The sequence below is a fragment of the Trachymyrmex cornetzi genome, unplaced genomic scaffold, assembly GCF_001594075.2.
Source record: "Trachymyrmex cornetzi isolate Tcor2-1 unplaced genomic scaffold, Tcor1.1 scaffold129, whole genome shotgun sequence".
Classification (NCBI taxonomy): domain Eukaryota; kingdom Metazoa; phylum Arthropoda; class Insecta; order Hymenoptera; family Formicidae; genus Trachymyrmex; species Trachymyrmex cornetzi.
Window position 1 is genome coordinate 1,817,758 of NW_017295861.1, and position 24,195 is coordinate 1,841,952.

Consider the following 24,195-nt stretch of genomic DNA (forward strand, 5'->3'; position numbering starts at 1 on the left):
ATATAATATGAATTTTAATAATTCTCGGATGACTTGTGGACATATAAAACGATAACGACAAAAAAACTGATGAAGCAAGCATCATCTATAATATAACGATGAATAAATATTCTTTCAAGATTTTCTAACGATATTCTTTTCTATGATAATAAATGCACTTCTGGATTACTGTTTACCCCAGAGAGATTCTTTTTTTTTCTTTTTGCATTTATTCATTTAGTGGGTTTTTCGATGTGATAAAGTATTTTGCAGCAAAAAGGGAGGGTGATTGTGCAATCGGAGATCCATTTCTTCTTGGCTTATTATTTTAATTACACGTATCAATTAAAAAGTTATAATTAGAATGAAGGAAGCTTATGACGGGGCTCGATGAAAATGTGTGCCTACCTTGTTGTTGTATATATTTACACTCGACCGCGGCACGTATACAATCGATAACGATTGCATCTCGACAACTGCTGCGCCCGTTATCACTGACAACGGGTATCACGCTGAGAAGGTTTCCGAACCCTGAGGTACAACGTTCTCGACGCTTTTAAATTGATTTCTCCTGGTTGCAAAATTTTCGTAACATTATATCACGGGAAGATTTGCAAATTAAAAACTTGCAATATATCACGTTCAGAAAATTATGTATCGTTTTTTTAAAGCTACTTCCCCGAGATATTTTTTCCGTATACATCATCATTTCTGTTCCTTTATTCAGATTATATATTTTTGAACCATTTTTATGATTCAAACATAAGCAAAAGAACGAAAATACAAAACGCGAGATTTGCATGCTTATTATTTCAACGGAAAAATATTGCAAATGTCAAAAGTCTCACATTGTAACGAAAATTGTTTGAGGGAATCGATATATGCCGTTATCGGAACCACTGGATGTATTTTTAGCTCATTAAGTTTTCTCGGTGTAGACTTAAAATTCTTAATTAACTCGCGAGTGTTATCCGATACGTATTGATCTGATAAGTATTGAATTACTTACTTTTCTTCCCTTTGTCAGCATAAAATCTCATTTCTCATCCATGATTCCGATTGATTGTACTTCTTTGAGAACTATTAACAAAAAATGAAGATTCACGCGGGGTTCGAACTTCCGAAGAAAGTAAGAAATCAATGTTTCATTTTATGTAATAGTATCAAGTGACAGTCCAATTTGCAGTTTCTGCTAAATCCATAATAATTTGTTAATGAAATTTTATTCAAATTTTATTTTACGCGGCTATAGAATCAGTTCATTTTCCAACTTATATCGTTAAGGTGGAAAGTTCGAAAAGTTCCTTCTCGTTATCGAAAGTTTGAACCCCTGAGTGCGGCCGATTTGAATCTATTTCACGAATAACGACGCAGATATCGATCCTAACGGAATAGACGAGCGTCAAGGAGTAGCACGTGCGAGAACTTTGTGGATGCCCACTTGGTTATCGCGTATTTTCTTCCGTAGTTAATTAGACTATCTAGGATTTTATGCGTGTCGGGAAGATGGGGGAATGTGTACTCTCGAGAGTAACGACGAGCGGATCAATGCTTATTTTCCTTCGGTCTAACGAGAAGGCGCAGCGACGTGCAAAAATCGCAAGGACGCGTGGCTGTTCGCCGTTGCGATAACGATCGGCAAGTCTGACGCGAATCCCTCGCGATTTCTCGTCGCAGTTCGCTTCGTATTAAGATATGATTGTCTTTCGTCACGAAACGTTGGTCATTCTTCGCCTTCCGGTTCCTCCGTGATCCGCTTTCCCATTATTCTCTCACGTTAGTCAGCTTGGTGCCCTCGTCGCGCTGGAAGATTCTACACAGGCAGCAGAAATCGTTGTAATACTGCAGCTACCAAAAGACACAGCGACGGTGTCGTCAGGGTTGCGAGACCTTGAACTGAAACACGAAGGAATGAAAAATTATTAGCGCAAATTTTTTCGGTTCGTCTATTTTTATAGACAGACAGTTGAAATATGACGAATTAATTAGATGTTTGAGCCGCTAGAATTCTCTGGTAATTTCTCTTTAATGAGAGAATTATCACAAATTATTTGCTATATCACCGCATACGCATGTCAGTTTATTCTAGTGACAATTGAATTTCCGTCTCGAGCAAGAAAGATTATGACTTTAATATGAGTGACAGTTTAATAATTATGACATTCAATTATTCGAATTACAGATACGGTAAGCGAAGATTACGTTTTAATGTAAAATAAGAAAATTTCACCCACGTGAATTTCCTTAATATATCATTATTAAATGATATCAATAAAGAAAGAAATATCCAGAAATATAGAATCTACATATAACTTCAAGCATTACGTAACAATTTTATTTTACGTTGCTTTTGCCATAAAAATAGATCGATGGCTATGTTCAGCAGAGCACAACAGTTTTGCACCCGTTTTATGATTGTCTGTTGAGATAAGACCATTCTTTTAGATCTAAAAGTATAATCCAATCAGCAAGGAGAAAACTTCCAACAGTTGCAAAATAAATGTTCTACTAAACGCAGCCAATAACAACAAAAATTATGATTGAATCGCAAACTTTTGTTGGAAAATCGGTTTATTTTTATATCAGAAGCAGTGCGAAATATAGAATGTTATATAATTCCTGGAGATACAGATTCTATGTTCCTTTACATATGTGTATGTGTATACTGTATATGTACTTAAATTCATAATGCTAAATTATATCCAATTTAAATTATTTTCAATCAGTTCTATAGGTCGCAACTGTTCCTATCCAATATGCCATTAATTCGACCAACAAAACAAGAAGATCAATAATTTAACTCAAAGAAGATGTATTAAATTTGACCCAAATTTAATTTATTATTTACTAAGTGTATACATTAATATTGACGTTGTTTACTTTGAAACCAGAAATGGATTGATTTAGATTTTGATCTACATAGAAGTAAAATATTATTTAGCTCAAAGGTCACTGTTGCTCCTTTGATGCCTAAAGTGTGTATATGTGAGTGTAGCCAAGTTAGGAAGGTATTAATTGAATAATTATAAAGCTTCAATATAGAGTTAAGATAGTATAATTTCGAATAAGATATAATTCTGAACGAAATAAGATCTAAATCCAATTTCAAGATTTAAGTTTGATAACTCTAATCTTATTGTGAGGAGAGTACTAAAGAGTGCCACCAAACAAGACAAAACCAAACTTACATCTCTAAAAGTGGATTCAAATCTTATTTCGTTCAGAATTGTACCATGTTCAAAATTGTATCACCTCTCATCCTACACATATTTCAAAAAGAAAAATCTGAATTTGGAGATTCGCGTGCATATCTAATCTATTTACAATATCTACAATGACAGTTACGGATTAAAAAAAAAATTGTTAGACAAAAGACAGATAAGAGCTTAGAATTGGTATCATTACCTTCGTCACGCACGAATGCTTTGAGATAACTCGAAAGCTAGTTTTCTTTGGAGGAATAGTAGTTTAGCTGAAACGTGTGTAACTTTCGGATACATTTCGTAACGAGATAAACGACTTCGCAAACGGCGTCCTTATTCTTGTACTCGCTACTACGCATCCTTAACGCTGACAGTTTCCCCATTCTAGTTGTGTTCTTATTCTATTTCAACTATGCTAAAACAGGCGCAAAACGTGAAATAACAAAATTTAGCCGGAACGGTATAAAAAAATCAATATGCTGCGTATATATGATGAATCATAAATATGTGCCACGTAAACAATTTTTTTAACGCAATAAACATCCTGCATTCATACAAATTGATATAGAATATTATCTAGACCATATTTGAGGCTGATTTATTGAAATGAATAATAATAATCCGACATATTTTTTTTCGCACAATAATAAATTACTAAAAGTTTTATGAAATAATTCAATAATTTTGTCGAGATGAGAAATTGTTCGACCGCGATAAAACCGAATGAGAGTCCGCGTTACGTTTCCGTGTACGTAGAAAATGTGGGAATCACAACCGTGTGACAACTTGACCGTCATACATCGCGTGCGAAGCGAAACAATGTGGCCGCTATTCAGGCAACGTAAACAGGCAGACAATACGAGTCATTCATATGACATAACTCGGAGGCCCTATTGAGCTACTGAAAATCGTCTATTCGATACAGTTTTCAGATTTATTCCACGTTCTTTTCCCTTTTTTTTTTTACCACGAACGAATGAATGTGTGCGGTATTTCTATCCGCACTTCGAAAGAAACGGCATTCAACTCATTCCGGAAATATAAAGAGAAATACAATATCAGCCGTCAGTACAACATAACCCAGCCAGAGCTATTGTCGCTGCGTTTCGGTTATTATTTGTGAGGGATAAAGTTTTTTTTTTTGCGCGTACGGTCTTTCAGCTTTCTATACGGAGGCAACGCACCAAAAGAGAAGAGAAATTCGAGGTTCAAGGGTTCGATACCATCTGTATATCGAAATTGTTGATCTGTCACAGATTATCTTCCCTGTGATTTTTGCAAAAGAAATGATAAAATCTACCATTAAATATCAAAGGAGCAATAGCAACTGAATCCCTTGATAAATAACATTTTGTTATTTTCAACTTCCATATATGTGTCAAAATGTGAATCAATCCATTTCTATAGCTTCAAAGTAAACATGTCTATATCAACGTATGCACTCAGTAAATAATAAACTAAATTCGAACTAAATTTAATTACATTGTCTTGGTAAAATTATTTAATTTTAGTGTTTTAATTAAATTAACGACATATTGAGTAAAAGCAGATATCATCTACGAAATGATTAAAATTAATTTAAAATTTAGTACATTTTGATATTAAATTTAACAGTATAAATGTGTTCATATTCTAAAATTTTTCTCCTTGTCTCTTCAATTTTTGCTCCTTATCGTAGCATTCCATTTCTTATCGCTTTTTATACCAAATTATTAATACAACATAACTTTCGACAATAAGGTATAACATTAAATTCATCATTTCAGTTTCAGTTTTTATAATAATTTAAAAATATAAGAATATATATATATATATATAAAATTGTTTAAATATTTACGTTACTACAAAATATTTTAACTTTTTAAATAAATTATATTTCGTGACAGTTTATCCATACGTTTTATCGTAAATTAGTAACGACAGATATATTTATGCGCGGGGTTTTGCGCATAATAAATGTTCGCGGTTTAATTCTACTCGACAGAGTACAAATATATAATTACATAACAAAATATGCAGGAGTAAAATTACGAGGACATTTTAAAATTAACTCATCCCGTCCGCGATTAAAATGGATTAAAGCCGGCCGAACGGGATGCCTTTTGGTAGGATCGACGGCGTCGCGACCGAGTTAAGCCGCGAGACTGGGTTAAAGGAGTAATAAGGAAAAGGGGATGCAGAAGGATAATTTGAGAGGTTGTGCGAAGAAGGAGATGAGAGGATGAGGTAGGAGGAGTGACACGGGCGAGACGAAAGGTGGCCACTGATAGAAAGAAAACTGATAGTTGGCGGAGGTTCGAGCTATAGGTAGCCAGCTCGGCGGTAAATGCAGGAGGCGTAGCGACGCTGGCCGTCGCGTAGAGCGCTTCCAAGAACGATTCCGTCTAACGAGAAAATCGAAGATCGTTAAGAGCAATTTCTTCGAGTCGTTCGACGTCTTTTCCGGTTTGCCTTGCCTCTTTTTACCTGTCCTCTCCTTCCTACCTTGCGTTGTTCGACCTGACTTCGTCGATCGGCTCTCTCTCCCTCTTGCTCATCCTCTTTCCCTCTTATTCTCGCGTGGAGGATTCTCCCCCCGCGTTGCTCCTTCGCGTTTATTTCTTTTACCCTTTTACCCCGTGTTGTGCAACGCTCGACTCGTCCGGTCGATATTCGGAGGCCCACTTATGCAATTAGGCCGAGTACCTTTGGGGTATCCACAGCGACGATAAAAGCACGTGTCTCCTCTTCGTGTTTCGTTAATAGGCATTCTCGGTAATGTTGGCGGTAAATAACAGATATATGATTACGACAATGTTATAAAGATTATCATCGATCGCTATTATTTATGTAATTAAATACATGAATAATTCATAGATTTGCAGAACGGATATTTTCATTTTTTTCTTCAAGCTCGCGAAAACTTCACTCCTACGCCCATCGATCTTCCAATTTCGCAAAATTAAACAGATCAAAGTTATATCATTTCCATAGGAATTTTGCGCGGAACGTGTCTCGCGTTAAACAACAATGTGGGAATTGGCCCGACTTATGACTCGAATATTTCCAGACGCATTACCAACGCGGCACGACGGCAAAATATGCCCGATAACTAGGCCGCGTTTGTATGCGCCGAAATGTTTGTCGATTTACAATAGCATAGTTATACGCGGAGCTAGTCAAATGCCGCGTATTATATGCATTGTAATTCCTTCCGCCCGCCCGCGGGATTTGTATTGCGCGGCGTGACGCGACGGCATGCAGCTAACGCACATTTGATCATTCTCATTGCGCATTCGTAATGCATGAGTCGTTACGGTCGTCACGGCCTCGCGATGCATTCTCAAAAATATCGTCGTACAATCGAAAACGTTTACTTTCTTATCGGAATGCAATTACTGCTCGTATTGTTGGAAAAAATTTCACCACTCTGGCGCACATAAACAAAAAAAAAACAGTTTTGTTAAAGTATCTATAAATTTAGAACACAGGTATGAAAATAATTTTATTGTACTATCAAAATATTATACAGGACGCTCAAGCTGATTGCTAAAATTGATTGGAGCATTGCTTTTTATGTTTAAGCGTTTTTACACTGTTAAATTCAAAATGTCAAATTATATCCAATTTGAATAATTTTTAATTATTTCTACAGGTCACCACTGCTTCTCAATATATTGTTAATTTAACTGAATTGGAGTTAAACAATTTATTCAAGAAGTGTAGCAAATTTAATTCAAATTTAATTTAGTATTTACTAAGTGAATATATACGTTAATGAACACTTTCGTTGAAACGGAGCAATTTAACAGAAACAGGTTGATTAAATTTTTCTAACCACACGTTTTGTAATAAAATTATATACCCTTTTACACACGTAGAAGTTAAAAATAACCAAATATTGTTTAACTTAAGAAATTAATTTAAATCTTTAACATTTAACAGTTTATATAATATTTTGATAGTTTACTTTCACGAAATTATTTTCAGATCTGTATCTGGAGAAATTTTTAAATACTTTAACAAAATGGGTTTTTCCGTGTAATATACGCGAAATAGCTTATGCATCTCTCATGTGTACTATTTCTTTATCTTTATTGAAAGAAGCGTATTTTTCGATGTACTATCTTCTTTATCGCTGACCAATTGCATCGCGATGCGATAAATTATCGATTACTTTTTAAAACAATACGCTGTTCAATTTGTGTCACCCGTAACCGTTTCCGATATCTTAACGCCGATATTCCAGCGGCTATAATTTACAAAAATAGAGAGCGCGACACGCAACAACACCCGCTAAATTACAAAACAAAAAATATATCCGCGGCAGGTGTTCCACTGTCCGTATATTTTTCCACGTATTTTTTGTTCGGCAAATACAATCGTATATATACAAATGTGGTAAATCGTTGATTACCTTTGTGGCCCTAATAAAAGAGAGATATGCGTTCGAAACAGTGTGAATCGCTGGCTGATCGGCTGCGGCGGCTCATTCTGGTTAAAATTGACCCGAATCGAGAGCGCAACGCTGCAGGCGTAGAATGATCCGCGTGCACCTCTCTCTCTCTCTCTCTCTCTCTCGGATGTTACTATTGCGATTTCAACGACTAGTCAACTGCGAGTGTCTGCGCGTTCCCACGAAAAATAGTCTGCTTACATCTCTACGAAATATTGCCGCCGCGTCGCGTGTAAACGAGTGCTCTCGCGGAAAGTCGATTTATGGTCCATCGGGCGAGCCGAAAAATACTATTGCGGTAAAACTCTCGTGATATATGTATATCGGCATACGTCCGGTGTCCGCGAACGTGTGCGCGCGTATTTGCGCGCTGTAACGCCGCGCGCAAATCGTGAATTTCTTATCGTAACTCGAATTGCGTGACGCGAGGGATTAGTTGATAAATATTTAATCACCGTTGCACACCGAGCGTTGCCGGGAGCGTTGTTGGTCGGAAACGGGAATGCATACAAACACACGCGACTGTGTACGATCTGATGAATCACGTATTCACCCCTACCTTTTCATCCCCGGTTCGCCCATCCGATTTTCCCTATCGGCGACACCTCATGCCGGGGAAACGAGATGCTTTCGCACCACTGTAATTTCACCCTTATTACAAATGTAGGTATAATATGCCAGTCGATTGTTTCATAACGCTGCCCTGGATATCAAAGGTAAAAGAAGGTAAACAAGGAAAAGTAAAAAGTGGTCGAAACTAATTTAAGTAGAAATTAGACGATAACGAACGCACGGTCGCGAGCAAATCCAGTGGGGGCGGGGCGAAGGTAAGGATAAAGTAACTGCAGGTGCAGCTGGGTGAGAGCGTGTTGCGAGGGCAGGTGGTAACGGTTGTAAATTATTGTCTTAATTTCTCCGCAACCCTTGCTCCCCGCGGGAACCGAGTCGGTCGATTAGTTGGGCCCCGCCGTAACGCGCGGGTCCCATGCTAATTTCGCATGCCAGGAAATAATAAAGCGTGTACATTTCCTCGAGTGGTTACCTCGAAAGAAATGTATACGGTATATCGATAACCAAAGTTGTTGCAAGTACAAACATCCTTCGTCGGAATATAGCTTCATTTACCTCCGTTACTACTCTTGGCACGAAATGTGTTAAATATTGTGATTTTGAATTCCTTATTTCTATGATGTGATATTCTACACGAAAAGATTATGTTGAAGTGTTGAAAAATCCGATTAAAACTTTATTTTAGCAAAACCGTTATTAATTTGTGAGGAATAATTATTAGAAGACCGTTTTAAATAGACTCGTCGGGACGGAGTTTTATTCGTAATTTAAATGTTTCAAATGTATGAAAGTAATTATATGTAAAGAATAAATTATATATAAAGAATGTATACAAACATAAATTTTCTGTGCTAATATGATATGTCACACATATAATATTATCACGTTACACAAGCGAATATTAAATTTTATTCGCACTAGTTTTCTCACTTTTCTCTTTTTCGAATTTTCTCATTTTCTGATGGTTTATTATTTAATTATCTGCATTTATGTACAGTAATTTGATAAAGATATACTGTGAATGTAAATAATTTTGTTCTCATATTTCGGGAGCATATAATTTATTCTCAGACGTAGCTGTATTAAATTATATATGTAATTAAAATTTTTGAATTATGATTATTAAATTTGTCAGTCATTTACTACATGTATGTCGCATACACTTTCCGTTTAGTAAAATAGTATATACGTGGACATAAAGCAGAAAATTTGAACACAAATATTAACTTGGTGGATATAATTTTGATTCTGTAAGTGTTTATTACGTTTACGCATTATCATATGTTTACGGCATATCACATTATAATACATACAATTCTATCTCTGATATTATCTTATATTGTATCATCTAAAATGAGTTTAACAAGAAGAAAAATTATTCATTAATTAAACGTTAATTTCAAATTTTTCTTTTCGTTTCCGTGTTTAATCTATTTAATTGAAGGTTGATTGAAATAATCAGATTCAGGCTCGAGCGTCTATAATTACGATGTCATTATTATTTCGTCTACGTGATCTCGAACTTCGCTCGCGACTCGTTTGTCGATTTATATCGATCGTATTGTGTCACGTGGGCTTACCAAAGACCTCGGTGTTGCGAACATCGACGAATGGCTCGACTTCGTGGCTCGATCGCACCGTCGCCTCGCACCTGCAACAAGACATTCTATCATTCTTCTAAGTCGGATCGTTGGTGGCCGGTCAGACGGAAGGATAAATTATCGCGTTCCATCGCGCGAAACTCGCGTAAAACGAGCTATCCTACTCGCGAGTAAGCGATGTATATTTATGAGGAGTATGCGCCGAGGTGCCATAGGCAACGGCTCTGTCGAACGGACGGAAATATACGGTATGTTGTAAACACCGAAATTACCTGACGTTTATCTTGTCGCTGGCGAGATGACCCGGCTCCAGTTCGAGCAATAGACTTGATATCGTCGAGTATAGCCCGTGCTGTTCAACGAACAAGTCTGGCGAATCAGGCTTCACCTGGAAAAACCATCGTTCGTTGCGCATTTTCTTTTCGCGGTGATCGAATCGAGTCGCATTGAAAGTAACTTTCCGTTTGCAGCATCGAGGAAGAATGAATGTCGCTTGTTGTGAAGTTCCGTCGATCAATTGCTATTACAAGCTTGAAATATGAATAAACGAGCAACTACCTTGCTGTAAATATAAATCTTTGTTGTTTCTTACAGTCGTTTGTGTCAATCTAGATTAATGCTAATTATGTACATTAATTCTATCCGAGAAGTTATCATTAAGTTTAATAAGATTGACAAATTGTTGGGAAAATAAAAAATATAAAAATACGCAAATATATTACGGAATAAAAAAATACTTTAGGCGTTGTAATCTCACTATTCTTTGATTTAATTAATATGTATAATGTCTTACTTCAGCGACTATAATTTATACGTATGGATCAATATATTTCAACAGTGACCGATTAATTTAATTTGCTCTTTCACGAATATTTTATTAAATTATACCAATGTTCGCAATTATCGTTCTTGATTAGGATCTCTTCGCGTTTTTGTTCACAATGAAGAGAACTAAAATCTATGATCGAAACGTTTGCGTTTTTGCGTGTATTATTGTGGCTTGCGTGCAATGTTTTATTATTAAAAATCTATATATTGCACCCCAACCGCATTTTTTTCTCTTTTTGATCATTTTACTTGTTTTTTTACCTTATTCCCAGTCTCTGACATTTGATTATTGCATAAAAAACAGTTAAAAACAAATTTACTTAAAAAAGGTTTAAAAAAGCGCTGAGAGTACGCGCTTCTCGAAAATACTTATTATTCCAAATTAAAACGTAAAACTCAAGTGATACTATATTTATTAATTTATATATGATAAAATCTAAGTAATACGTATTTTTATAAAAATTATCTTATTCGAGATAATTCTGAAAAAACTAAAGTTAAATTTCAAAATTAAAAAGAGGAAGTGGTACTATTTTTATTAATTTTTATATGTAATAAAACGTAAATGATACGTATTTTTGTAACAATTGCATTTTCTTATACTCAAATCAAGTAATATGTATTCAAGTGATAATGCTTTTAATTAAAAAAAAATAAGATCCAAGTGGTCTCATTGAATCCATTCAAATAGTAGTAGTTATTTATAATTCTTTTTCAAAATATAGTATTATATCACAAAATTGTATTACTTTATTCAACTCAAGTGTTATCACAAAGAATTGAAGAAGTAACAAAACAAACTGAAACAATCTGATTTAAATACAAAGATTTTTTATGTAGAAACATTTGGTATAAAAATAGCCAATTAAATATTCTCTTAAAAAGTACTATATCTCAATATCTAAACCCGTGTGTTAATTAAGTGTGTGATTTTCGTTGGAACTGATCCTTAAGGACGACATAAATTCAGAGCATATAGGGAATATATACGTGCCTGGTAATTATACATCTAATAAATTGTAAGCCAGACTCTGTCGCGCGATGCCGAGGAGCAAGAGACGTCGGAGCGGCAAGCAATATGCGTCCGGTATATATTGTTGTATCGCCTCAAAGAACGCAAACGCATTGAGGAGGAAACGAGGAGCGTAAATGTGACGCCGCGGGACGACGATAACGCAGCCGCGTAATGCTTCGACATGATTGCCGATTCTACTAGATGCACACCGTGCGCAACGCTTCGCGTGCAACGCGATAAAACGAGCAAATATCGTTTAGAGACGAAGTTAATATCGGCGTGGGTAGCTTCGAGATTATCACGAGCATGATTACAGAGTATCGTGTCGAAATGGAATTAAATGTAAACAGGCGTGCTGGCAAACAATGTTGGTATCCTGAATAAAGTTCTTATTATTATATATGAGACGCATTAAACGTTATAATAAACATATGTTGCGAAAAAGCACAATTTTTAATGGACGTAAAATATAGGACGACCGAGAAACTGTTACTAAACTTTGTACGAGGATAAATGTTAAAAGTAGGATCAGTAAAAATATATGTTATAGAGAAATATGTTACGTATAGGGAAAAAAAGCAATTGTTATTCCATACTTTCAGCATTGTCTCTCGCAAGATTGGAATCGTTCAATTCAATTTGTGACTAAATAAATAAACAGATAAAATGCTGCATTTGTGATTACGATATATTGCGAGTGTATCTCGAATGGCGAAATTGCAATACAAATTTATTGTGTGAGAGCGTCCTATATCTTATTAATGCCACATATACATAGAATGGAAAATCGTAATTAATGCAGATATATTTTTTTACTATTTACTTTTATTAGGCTGAAAAACGCGCGTTGAAATGTATTAATGATACCTTCCAACGGTCCCTTCAGACGCGTTTGTCAGATTCGCTACATCCATGTTCCGACTTCATGCAACAGTCGGATATACGGATCTCGCTTTGTAATTCAAGTCCTCCAAGTTCTTTATACCCGTATGTCGTATTTTATGTGACTGGAATTTCCATTTTTTGCCGCGACAGCGACACAATTCTGCTCGCTTATTCCGCACCGCCTTTTCTCTATTCAACTCTTTCGTTTTTCCAATTTTACTACACGTGTATGACTGTATCGTATGTGTTTTTCCGTCTATCTTCGAAAGTCGAGACTCAACCCTCTCATTGTCTTCTATTAATAAGCCACCTTTACGTATCCACACATTGCATATCCACCTACACACCTATTTATACACGTACACACATTCGCGTTCGCCAAACTGTTCGTGGTAAGAATTATTTTGCTCAAGTATCTAAAAATTTAACTTTTTATATACACATCTAAATATAATTTTATTGACTTGTCAAAATAATTTCATTGAAATGTCAAGCATGAGCAATGCTGCAAATAGTTTGGACATTTTGACAATCGATTTGGATGACCTATATAATTGTTTTGATATAATATAACAAAGTTATTTTCAAATCTAATATATTTAGGTAAATTTTAGATATTTTTTGACATATTCCAGCAAAACCGTCCTTTTCGTGTACCTGACATTTTAGCTCGTTTTCGAATATTTTCTTTGCAAAAACGAAAAACTTTGGGGTGGGCCGCGCTTATGCGTGTACGCGTGTTAAGCAAGACGAGCAACCGTGCGGAACGTGCGAAAGTTGACGGACGGAACTTCGTCGAAAGTTTCGGTACGACACGACGCTCGTTTGAAGCGCAGAATTTCGTAATTAACGAAATCGCGAGACTGCTGTGACAGAGCTACGCAAATGGGGCGAAAACGACGAGCTCGTGTTTCGACGTCGTTTAAATGTTGCCGAGGACAGTCTCCGACCCTCTCTCTTCTACCCTCCCATCCTCTTCTAGGACGGATAACCGTCTCTTGAGGAAAGAATGCTGATGATGTACAAAAGAGTACATCTCGGCATCTCAAGAACAACGAAGATCTAGCTGGTATACATTACGAATACACGTCGGAATATTTCAGCGGTCGTATATCGGCATATTATCGATAAATTCTAACGCTTTGCGTTTTCCCTATCGTTTTATGAATTCTGCAGTGCTTCCACCTGGGTTTTGTTGTCGGATGCATACGTCCCTTTGTAGCCAGACGTGTTCTGTCCTGACGCAACTACACTATACATTCGGCTACATATATTCTACTTTGTGTAGAAATACGATGCAATTTCGTCGTCTCCTTGGCATATCTACGGCGTACTTACGCGCTATCTTTGAACAGTCGTCGTCCGGCAATTCGTCTCGGCGTGCCCTCGGTAAAAGACAAAAGCGGGATAATAAAGAAATAAAAGTCGAATGATTAAATCATTTTTCAACTATTTGGATCTTAATTACGTTGATTGTATTCGTTTCAATTGCTGCCGTTTCGAATTTTTCTTCTTTCTCTACAATTTTCTCACGCTATACATATGTATTACAATTCCTACCCTACAGTTTTGCCTTTTTCTTTTGCACTTGTTCTCCATCGAAATAGTAACAAGTTCCAATATGGTAACAAGACTTCCTCCAAAAGTTTCTTGTTATCTTCCTTATCGAAACCTCTCGTGCAAGTTCTCCGATATCATAATACAAGTCGTGATCTTCGATTGTAATGTAATACCTTTAAAATGATAATTTTTTTTTTTTTTTTAATAAACGTGTGTGTTTTGAACTGGACTCAGACCAAGAAAACGAACGCGAAAAGTCGTTCTTTCGTTTTACGCATTAACTAATAGTTTGGCCAGAAATAATTCATTAGGACCAGCGAAATTACTCTCCATCTGTTGCCGTCCCTTGCAGACACAAACCACGACTACAACACAATGTTCGTTATGGCCAAGTGTTGCCGGCGGCATTGTAAGTCTACAACGTAGAACATTTTCTTTTATAGTAACATAATTCGTAAAAATACTCATTTGGCCGGTATAACAACGACGGTCGAGGAGTGCTGCCATTTTCGCTGCTCTTATGTGATGACAAAGGGTTAAAAAGCGCGTGGTTATCACGGAAGTAGGGATTTGGAACGCAGCTGGTCTCGTTTTTTCCTGGGTCATAATCCGGAATGACCTTATCTTCTTATGCGCGACTAAGAGAGTAGAAGAAAAAGTCAGAATATTTTTGCAGCTATAAAAAGTTGCTTTTTAAATTTTGCACAACACATATATAAATGTTAATATTTAATGAAATTATTTTTTCATTAGAAAAATATTTAAAATAAATAATTCTCTTGAAATAAAAACTGAATAATGTAGCAATTATTAAGAATGTATTTTTTAATAAAATATTTTTGAGTAAAATTAAAAAATTGTGAATTTTTCTATATTGTATTTTGAATGTTTTATATTGTATATTTGAAATTTTTTCTATATTGTATTTGAATACAAAACATTTGACAACGATCTAACATGGATCAAAAATTATTCCAATAAGAAATATACGTGTTTTTAAAAAATGATTAAGATAAAAATGAGAAAATTTTTATTCAAACTATAAACTGTATTATTAAATATGTATTGTTAAATATTGACCTTATTGAACTATTTCATACATATAAAATAATTATTTTTATACGTAAAATATCAGTACCAATCGCTTTTTGTAGAGACTATACACTTGATATATCTGTAACACAAAATGTAGAGTTGCCTAGTGCGTACCATTTAACCTATTTTTTATTATATTTTCCGTTGGCACTGTTTTTTGCAAGTGAACATTAGAAATTGTAGCTTGAGGTTTTGGATGCTTATTATTACAGTTAACTTTTCATCAATGACAAATTAATTTGCTATAAGTCTTTTTGTAACGTGCTGTAAAAGGTACGATTTAGGCAATTGGTCGCCTAATCGTATCTGTAGGTATTTTTTATTGTATTCTTTTTTAAAGTATTGAATCTATATGAATGAAAATAATTGAAAGTATAAGATTAATAAAAGAAATCATGAACTAATGCCTAAAAATTTTGATTAATACCTAATATTAATAATTTATTGAAGAAAATCAAATATTTTATAATTATTAAGAGCAACAATAATAAAAAGACAAATGACGTCAAAACAAAATTAGCTGAAATATATTTTTGCACGTGACGTTTGTATTGATATCAATTATTAGTTTTATTATTGTCAGTTATCAGTCTTATCTTGTGATGATATGATTTAGGAAACTTGATGGATTTTGTAAAAATATCGATTTAATCTTTATAATAGTTGCAGATATGTATACATATACAGTGAATGTAAAATATTCTACAATAAATCTTCTTTTATAAAAATACAAAAATTTATAATAAAATTGGATAATCATGTTGTTATCAATTACATAAGTCAATTAAAAATTAATATCAAATGTACCTAATTTTTTAAAAAGCTGCTAACGTCAGTAAAACAAGACATAAGTTATTATATTTTTTTTTACATTATTTATTTCTAATGTATTTTATTATATATTATTGTTACTAAATGTTGCCTATATTAAGTAATAATATAAAATATTGAAGTACGATTTAGCCAACCAGTACGCATTTGGCAATTCTCTCCTACAATTTAAATCACTAAAAATTAAAAATTATATTACTGTACGAAGTGCTGAATAGTAGAAATTAAATACAAAATTTATTTACTGATTGTAAACGTGAAAACGAAATGAAACCTATAAATTTGGAGAAAACTGAAGAAAGAAGCACCCTAAAAATCGAATGTTCAATCTCTATAACTATCTTTGTCGTCACTCTATTACGACAATACGATTCTTCTATCACGCTGCTCATCCACGACATATTCTTCAAGTTGGCGAGTGATCGAACTTTTTCGTTTCGTAAGATTACTTGACTCGCGTTAACAGGTTTTTCGAGTCTCGCGACACGAACATTTCCGAAACAATATTACTTGTTAAGTGCTATACTAAACTCGCGCAACTTCTAATGGACGTCGTTGGGAGCGTTGCAAAGTTTTCTCGAAAGGAAAACGGTTCGAAAGGGGGCAGAAGGCATAAGCGAGAGGTGTGTTTCCCGCGGAAAAGGAAGACCGAAGTCCGAAAGATAAGGAAGAAAGTTTCAGCGCCGCCGCATGCGATTCACTGTAAGGCTCTAGAGGAGCGTCGCTCGTTATATTGGCGTAATCTTCGGGGTCTTTAAAGCTTCGTCGGAAAGCACTTGCACTTTACGTGACGTGATTTGCCTATTCTCGACGTAAGAGCGTCGTTTATTGACACTCTCCCGCGTGGTCCCATCCGTGCACATCGCGGCCGACGGGTAATCTCTCGTGTAAACGGTGAAAAAGACGGCCCGTTTCAAGTTTCGCAAATTGAATAGTCAAGACGCCGTAATTCCATGTTTTCGGTAGTTGTTACGATCCTCCTGAGAGAAACACTCATTGTCAGTTATAACACAATACTTGCTTCACTGTATACTTAAGTTATCACTGTATACTTAAGTTAATGTAACAATAAGAATACAAATGGCGAAAACTGTCAGCATTTTCTTTTTTCACTAACGGACAGAATTGTCTCTTAAAATTTATCCTGAAAATATGATAGTTGTGGTACAATATTTTAAAGATTTTTATTATGCACTTCAGTAAAATTAATCAAACTTATTATATATTTTATTGTAGTTTTATTAATAAATGAGAAAAATTTACATAAAATTCTTCGAAATACAATGTTATCCCAGGACTATCATATTTTCGAAGTAAACTCTAAGAAAAAAATTCTCTCCGTGTATGCTCAAGTTATAATCTTTCTATGATAAGATTAACTTGGATGTAGTCACCTCATTTTTTTATGTAAACGATTATTTGGGATGCACCCCAATTAAAATTATATTAACAGCTTATTGTAAATTATTAATTGTTTTCCGATTTAATATTTCATATTTGAGAATGTATTATGGATGTTAATTTAATTATAATTTTTTGAAAAAATTAAGTAGAATCCAGACAAATGTTAAATGAAATAAATATGTTAATTAGCTTAATATGATAATTCTAAAAAGTAAAAGTTTTAATTAACATAATGTTTTTTTGCGGATTGTTGATGGAATCGCACATTTAAAGGTTTGTAGAGAATAGTTATTAAAAAAATATGTTAAACATATCTATACAAAATATTTCACAATTCACATTTTTTCGCCGCTGGAGTGTAAAAAAATTTAATTGTCGGGTTAATCTGTGTTCTCTTTATAGCTTAATCCTTATATATTATTTCCAGATAGTATGTCTAACTATTTCTGTTATTCTCATTAATAGGGTAGACAAAAATAATTATATGAGTATATGCCGCGGTAAAAAAAAAAAAAAAAAAAGCGGGAGATATTCTCGCCATTTATCTTCAACGATTTTATCGAACTTCTTCCCTATTCTCGCTTAGAGCCAAGAAGTACGTCCGGGTTTTCTTCACCCGACAACGCCGATAACGATACATCAATATGCATGCGATAGAAGCTCCGGCGGCCTCGAGCGATAGAAGGATTGAATTATTCGTGACGTGGCGAGAGAAAGGAAACTTTGTAATAATAACGTAAAACGAGAGAAATAAGAATCCCGCCCGCCGAATAGAACTTTCTCTCTGTCTCTCTCTCTCTTTCTCATTATTTCTCTCTCTCTCTCTCTCCCGCTCTCATTCACACACAGACATGCGCGCATCTTTACGTCGATTTATCGCGTGTCCGTTCTTGCCGCGTGAAAAACAGACACGACGTACGACAAGCGAGTGTTAGATTCAAAAACATTAGTGAAAAACGAACGACTGAGAGAAGAATAAAATCCGTTTCCGGATTTATCTTAGATCATCGCCTGACAAAGGGAGATATAATAATTAAGCGGAGACTCGCGCAAACCCTTCATTTTTCTCCCGGTAACTTCCTCCATCGCAAACGCAAATTGACCCTTCTCTATTGCGCGTCGCGGATTAATTAAAGAGCCATGGCTTTTTTCTCGGTCTCGTCTCTTTCTGAATGCGTGCTTTCGACTCTCCTTTTGTCTGATTTTCACGATTATCTCCACAGGGTTACAAACGGGGAGTTCGAAACTAACGGCAGGAGAATAATATTATAGGTGGGCAAAACTACGGCGCAACACTGATGGCGCATTACAAGGTTTCCAAGTACTGGAATATCGGCGCACAGTGATGGCCGGTGCAGCTATACGAGGGATCCGTTTCGCCGGTCGTTAATTGGAGCTTTGGCTCATCAAGCGTCGCCGTTGCTTACGCGATGAAATCGAGCCACATCGCCGCGACGGTCGAACTCTCAGTCGGCTTACCGTGGAACCAGCTTGTCATTCGCTCGTTCTCTCCCTCTCCCTCCCTCTCTCTCTCTCTCTCTCTCTCTCTCTCTCTCTCACACATTTTCCATCCCCTCACCAGCACCAATGCAATCCCGTCCAACCCCAACGCGTGACCGCTTCTGCCCGCCAGTGTTATCCACGTGCTATTCCAAGCTTCACCGTTATACATACATGTATCCTATAGATTTTGTGCAAGTTTGGTCATCCATGTGACAGCGGATACACGCTGTAAACGCTTCCATTCGACAAAGATATCACATTGGAAATAATACATAACATCGAGTATTTTATCTTTTTCTTAGCGTATATCTAGCTTGTTTATCTATATTATCTTTGACCGAAATGATTGAAAGTTCAACGCGCAAATGACATTTCTATCTTGTGCAACATTTTTCCCCGATGCTGCGAGAAATATAAACGTTGGAAAACTATTGCACTCACCTGCTGGCCATTAACGAACCATCTGAGTTTTGCGGCAGGATGGGACTTGCCGCTGGTGCAATTCAGCGCGAGCACGTCTCCGCTGGCGTACACCTTTTCCTCTCCGGTTATCGTTGGCCTTTCTTGAGGTAGTGCTGCGAAACAATTTGAGAAAATTGTTACATGTACCCGCGGTACGTGTGCGTTAATTATACGACATGACGCCGTTTATTTTAGCTCGTCTTAAAGCTACTGTTTTATTTCTAAGATGACAGAAAATAAGTACATATTGTATATTGTATAATCTTATTGTAAATATAATAGTATATACAGGGTGTTCCATAACTGCCGCATTTCCTCTTAAGAATTTATTCTTGAGGTAATTTCGAGACGAAAATCCTAATACAAAAATATCGAGGCTACAATAGTTTTTGAATTATAATTGGTTAAGGATAGTTTGTAATTCAAAAACTATTATAGCTTCGATATTTTCGTATTAGGACTTCCGTTTTAGAATGTTCGAAAGAATCCAAATAATAATAGAGACTATAAAAGTAAAATGGTTTTTTTTATAAAGCACTTAAAGTTAGCTTATAATTAAAAAAATTATTGTAGTCTCGACATTTTTGTATTAAGATTTTCATCTCAAAATTATCTCAAGAATACGTTTTTAAGAGGAAATGCGGTAGTTGTGGGACATTCTGTATGTAAAAAGAAAAGAAATACGCGCGCACAATTTTTTCTGTAATTCTAAATTGGAGTAGAGGTGTATAAAATAATCTCCGTAGAAATAAAATTTGCAAATACTATTCAAAAGAAATTACCTTCTTAACATCTGGGAAAAGAAAGAGAGAAAGAGCACGAAGAGACAATTTTCAGAATGCGGTCGCTTATCTCGGCCTTATTCGCCCAGGACATCTAATACTAAACCCGACATTGTTTCGGCGGCATAAAAAACAGCTTTTCTCTTTGGGAACTTTGCATGGTAAGGCATATAAAGTCGGGCGCGCCATTAGCAAGAAGTTTTACTGCCACTAAACGCGTTTATTAACCGAGCTTTAGATCTCGTGCATTTTAAATTTTGGCGTATACGTGCCGCTCGCGTTAATGTTCTTCATAATGAAGCGGCCGTACAATACGCTGTCGCGTAGACACGATTAATAGTCGAAGCCAGGAAAGTGAGCTCCACAAGAATGCATCGGGGATTAGGTGTGCTCGTTTGGGAAACACTCGCGAAATTTACGACGATAGCCGAAGCCGAACGCGCGTTTGTTTGATGCGTATATTTTCTGCCAGACAGAGTACTCTCTGGATAGAAAATAGATCCTCTCTTTTATTTACAAACTGACGTTAAAGCTTGATTTTTATTTTTAACTTTGCTTTTTTTAAATTAAAATAATTTTATGACTTTTTTACATGGCTACATGTTTTTTGTAACAAATTTAAAATTAAAAAGATTTTGATGTGCGGTATCGTATTTTCGAATTTAATCTTTTTTTGCTAAACTATATGCGAAAAATACGTAAAATAAGATTTCTACAGCATTGCAGAAATAATTTCTGTAAAATTTCTACCTGAATTAAGAATGTTTCCATTAATCTCCTTAGACGAGTATTATTTAAATAAATTATACACAGTAAAAAATCGTGCGTCCATATATAGAATTTTTCTTGTGTTATCACATTTTGATTATTACTTCAATGTAAAATAAACATACAGCTGATATGTTATTATTTTTGTAACATTTTGATGTGTTAGATTCATGTCACCTTTCTAACTTAACAATTGTGTATGTCGATTAAAAATGGAATATTATTTTGAGTGTTTTTAACACAATTGTTTGAATTAATCTATATATCTCAAAGTTAATTTAATATCTAAGAATTTTTTTATTTACATTATATGAACAAAAATGTTTTATTAACATTTTCTTACGAGTTACTGCAACTACTCTTCTATGTACTCTACTTATTTTATATGTTAATTTTAAATCAACACAAGATGAATGAGTTACTTTAACTTAAAATTTAGAGTGGATCTCCTGGGACATGTAAAAAATTTTAAATTAACATTTTCTTTTTTATTGTGTATATATATATATATATATATGTGTGTGTGTGTGTGTATATATATATCCATGAATAGGTACATATCAATTATGCTTGTGATTACATTACTTAGTCGTTTTTGGTAATGTAATGCATTTTAAATTTAATATCAATTTTAAAAAAATGATCTGTTTTTATATCATTATATATATATAAAAGGAACAGAATAAAATTTCTTGGCTGCATTAAAACTTGATTTCCATGGTCGTTTTCTCCATTATAATTAAATCGACTCCATTGTGGGTTAATGTAAGACGACCGGATAATTTTTATCAAAATCACTCTCGAAGATACCATCCCGATAAAAGTGCATCTTCTAGATAAGCTTCTAAAGCCACCGCGACACTCCGTTCGGAATATTCAACGAAGCCATTCCAGGTCTTACAATAACCATCTTCTCGATCCTACCTAACTGACGTGTTTCCGCCGGAAGCTGCGTTAATAACGTTTCCAACTAACAAATGCGGGTAATGTGTTTTTATTTTCAGTTGAATAATTTTAAATGAATTAAAATTACTATTCAATTATTTCAGTATGTATGAGTATGTTACATTGTAATCAGTTCAAATAAAATGTTTGCGAAAAACATTTTATAAAGAATATATGAAAATTTTTTTGAATTTTTTATAAATTTATCGAGTTGATGGACAAAAAAGACAAACAAATGATATTATTATGAAAAGCAAAAAATGTAATTGAAATTTATAATTGGAATTTTGGATGCCGTCGAAAAAAGTTGTTCTTGCAAAAATGGATAATTAATATTGATATGACAAATATATAGCGGACGCAGATATTGATCGAGCAAACAGCAAGTTCCCATGCAATTAACTCTTAGCATGTTTTAATATTTGGCAATAAAGTTATCGTCTTGCCGACAGCATGGCGACGAAATAAATTCGAATAATTCACGCTCGCTTACTCCCGTTGAAACGCACTCGCTCGACATCGGGAACGCGATCGAACTTGCACATCAGTGAGAAGAGATGAGATGGAAAAAAAAAGAAAAAAAGAGTGCAAGATTTCGACCGTTAGGAGAAAGTGAGATGTAATCAGCTATGAAAATGCAATCAGATATCTATTTTTATGCAAACGAAAAAAAGAATAGCTACGTCCGACAGCACAGAAAGCTAGATTATCTCCGATACAAAATCCAGCTGTGTGTCTGTGATTTCATCTTACGTTTATGCATGTTTAAAAGAAAATCAGATACTTTACTACTGCATCTCTATGTCCGATTACATTGAATTTTTCGTGATGGTTCGCAGCTCAAAATTCACTGCAATCGCGAATGAAAGGCCGCAAGGCGAACGACGCGGGTTATCGATCTTTCCACGAGCTAGCGCGAGGGAGGAAATTTCGTCGCAAAGATGCAGTGAGAAACGAAAAGCCGACAGGCCGGCGAAACTTGGCACGACGACAGCCTCCTCGAGGCTTCTACAACGATCTTAAAATTCCCCCCATCTATCCTACCACCCTTCTTCCATCCTCAACGAGTGTCTTGCTCGCGCTGGCACGCGGAACAACCTGAGTCTCTTTCTCTTTTTCTGTCTTCTTTGGTGTAGCCCATGGCGGCCTCGACGGTGCCTAGTTACGGCTTACGACTTACGATGCCGTAATATTTATCGCGTTTCGACGGCTTTATGTACACTTAAACTTTAACGTCCACGCTTCACGCGCAACTCGGATGAATTCTGTGCTCTTCGTGGGAACGCGGGCGAAAACGCACGTCCGTTGCCTTCCTTTTTCTCTCTCTCTCAAGTCGACCGAATGACGCGACACGACGAGAAATAACGGCGTCTTTTTCTTTCGGAATTCTGCAAGTTGGCACGTTTCACGTCTCAACGATGTCGGAAAGCGCGTGATACTGACTCCCGTGCGATTAACTTTCTCGCGTTAACGACCCTTATAGAAATCCAATTTAATACTGATTAATATAATATTAAAAATTTATTATTTTGAGTATCAATAGCAGTAAATAACAGTGCTTTTAATATTCAAAATAAGTAAAAGCGCTCTTGTTGTCTTTAAATTCTTCGGAATGAAATCTCACTCTAAAGAAAATTCTGCTAGTCTTGAAAAGAGTGACAGAATTTTCAGTCTTTAAGAGTGAGATTTTATTCTTTAGAGTGAGATTCTATTCTAAAGAATTTAAAAAGTTCAGTATTTTTGATAGTCAAAATAAGTAATTAATTCTACATTTCTTAATTTCCTCTAAAAAAAAACCAATCGTCACGCGATTTTGCATCATTTATTTGATGCTTTGAATAATATACACTGCCTCTTAAAAGTTTGGAGTACCCTTTAATTTTTAAGTTGCTTATTATATTAATATTAATCTGACAGTTAATTTAATTTATGATATTATTTCAGATTCAGTTTAAGATTGCGTTTCAATTCCGACAAATGGAATCAGCGCGCAGTTAGAATTAAAAAATACTCTCTAAATCTGAATCAGTGGATAATCACTGACATCAGTGCCAAGATATGCCACTGATAATCAGTGAATTAAATATGAGATTCCTGACCTAGCTAATCTTTATTATATGATCTAACTAACCTTATTTTGTGTTTAAATTCAATGAATATGATATTGGAAGATTGAAATTAACATGCAAATATTAATATTTTATATAATGCTCAAACATTCTTCCTTTTTTAGTTGAACTCTACTGCCAAGTATGTCACTGGGTAATTAGTGACTATTCACTGATTCAGATTTAGAGAGTAAATTTGAAAAATTTTACATATTATTAAT

At 35.2% G+C, this 24,195-nt stretch overlaps 1 protein-coding gene across 1 annotated transcript in view; it reads right to left on the reverse strand.

The window, feature by feature from the left end:
- Positions 1-1,397: 1,397 nt before the first annotated feature.
- LOC108770571 (cell adhesion molecule 2) overlaps positions 1,398-24,195 on the reverse strand; it is a 92,767-nt gene continuing 69,969 nt past the window's right edge. The window contains exons 6-9 of the mRNA XM_018522213.1: positions 19,351-19,484; positions 10,061-10,176; positions 9,768-9,838; positions 1,398-1,875 (exon numbers count right to left, since the gene is read on the reverse strand). Coding sequence (XP_018377715.1) covers positions 1,793-1,875; positions 9,768-9,838; positions 10,061-10,176; positions 19,351-19,484 — 404 coding nt within the window. The 3' untranslated portion in view covers positions 1,398-1,792. The remainder of the gene's footprint in view (positions 1,876-9,767; positions 9,839-10,060; positions 10,177-19,350; positions 19,485-24,195) is intronic.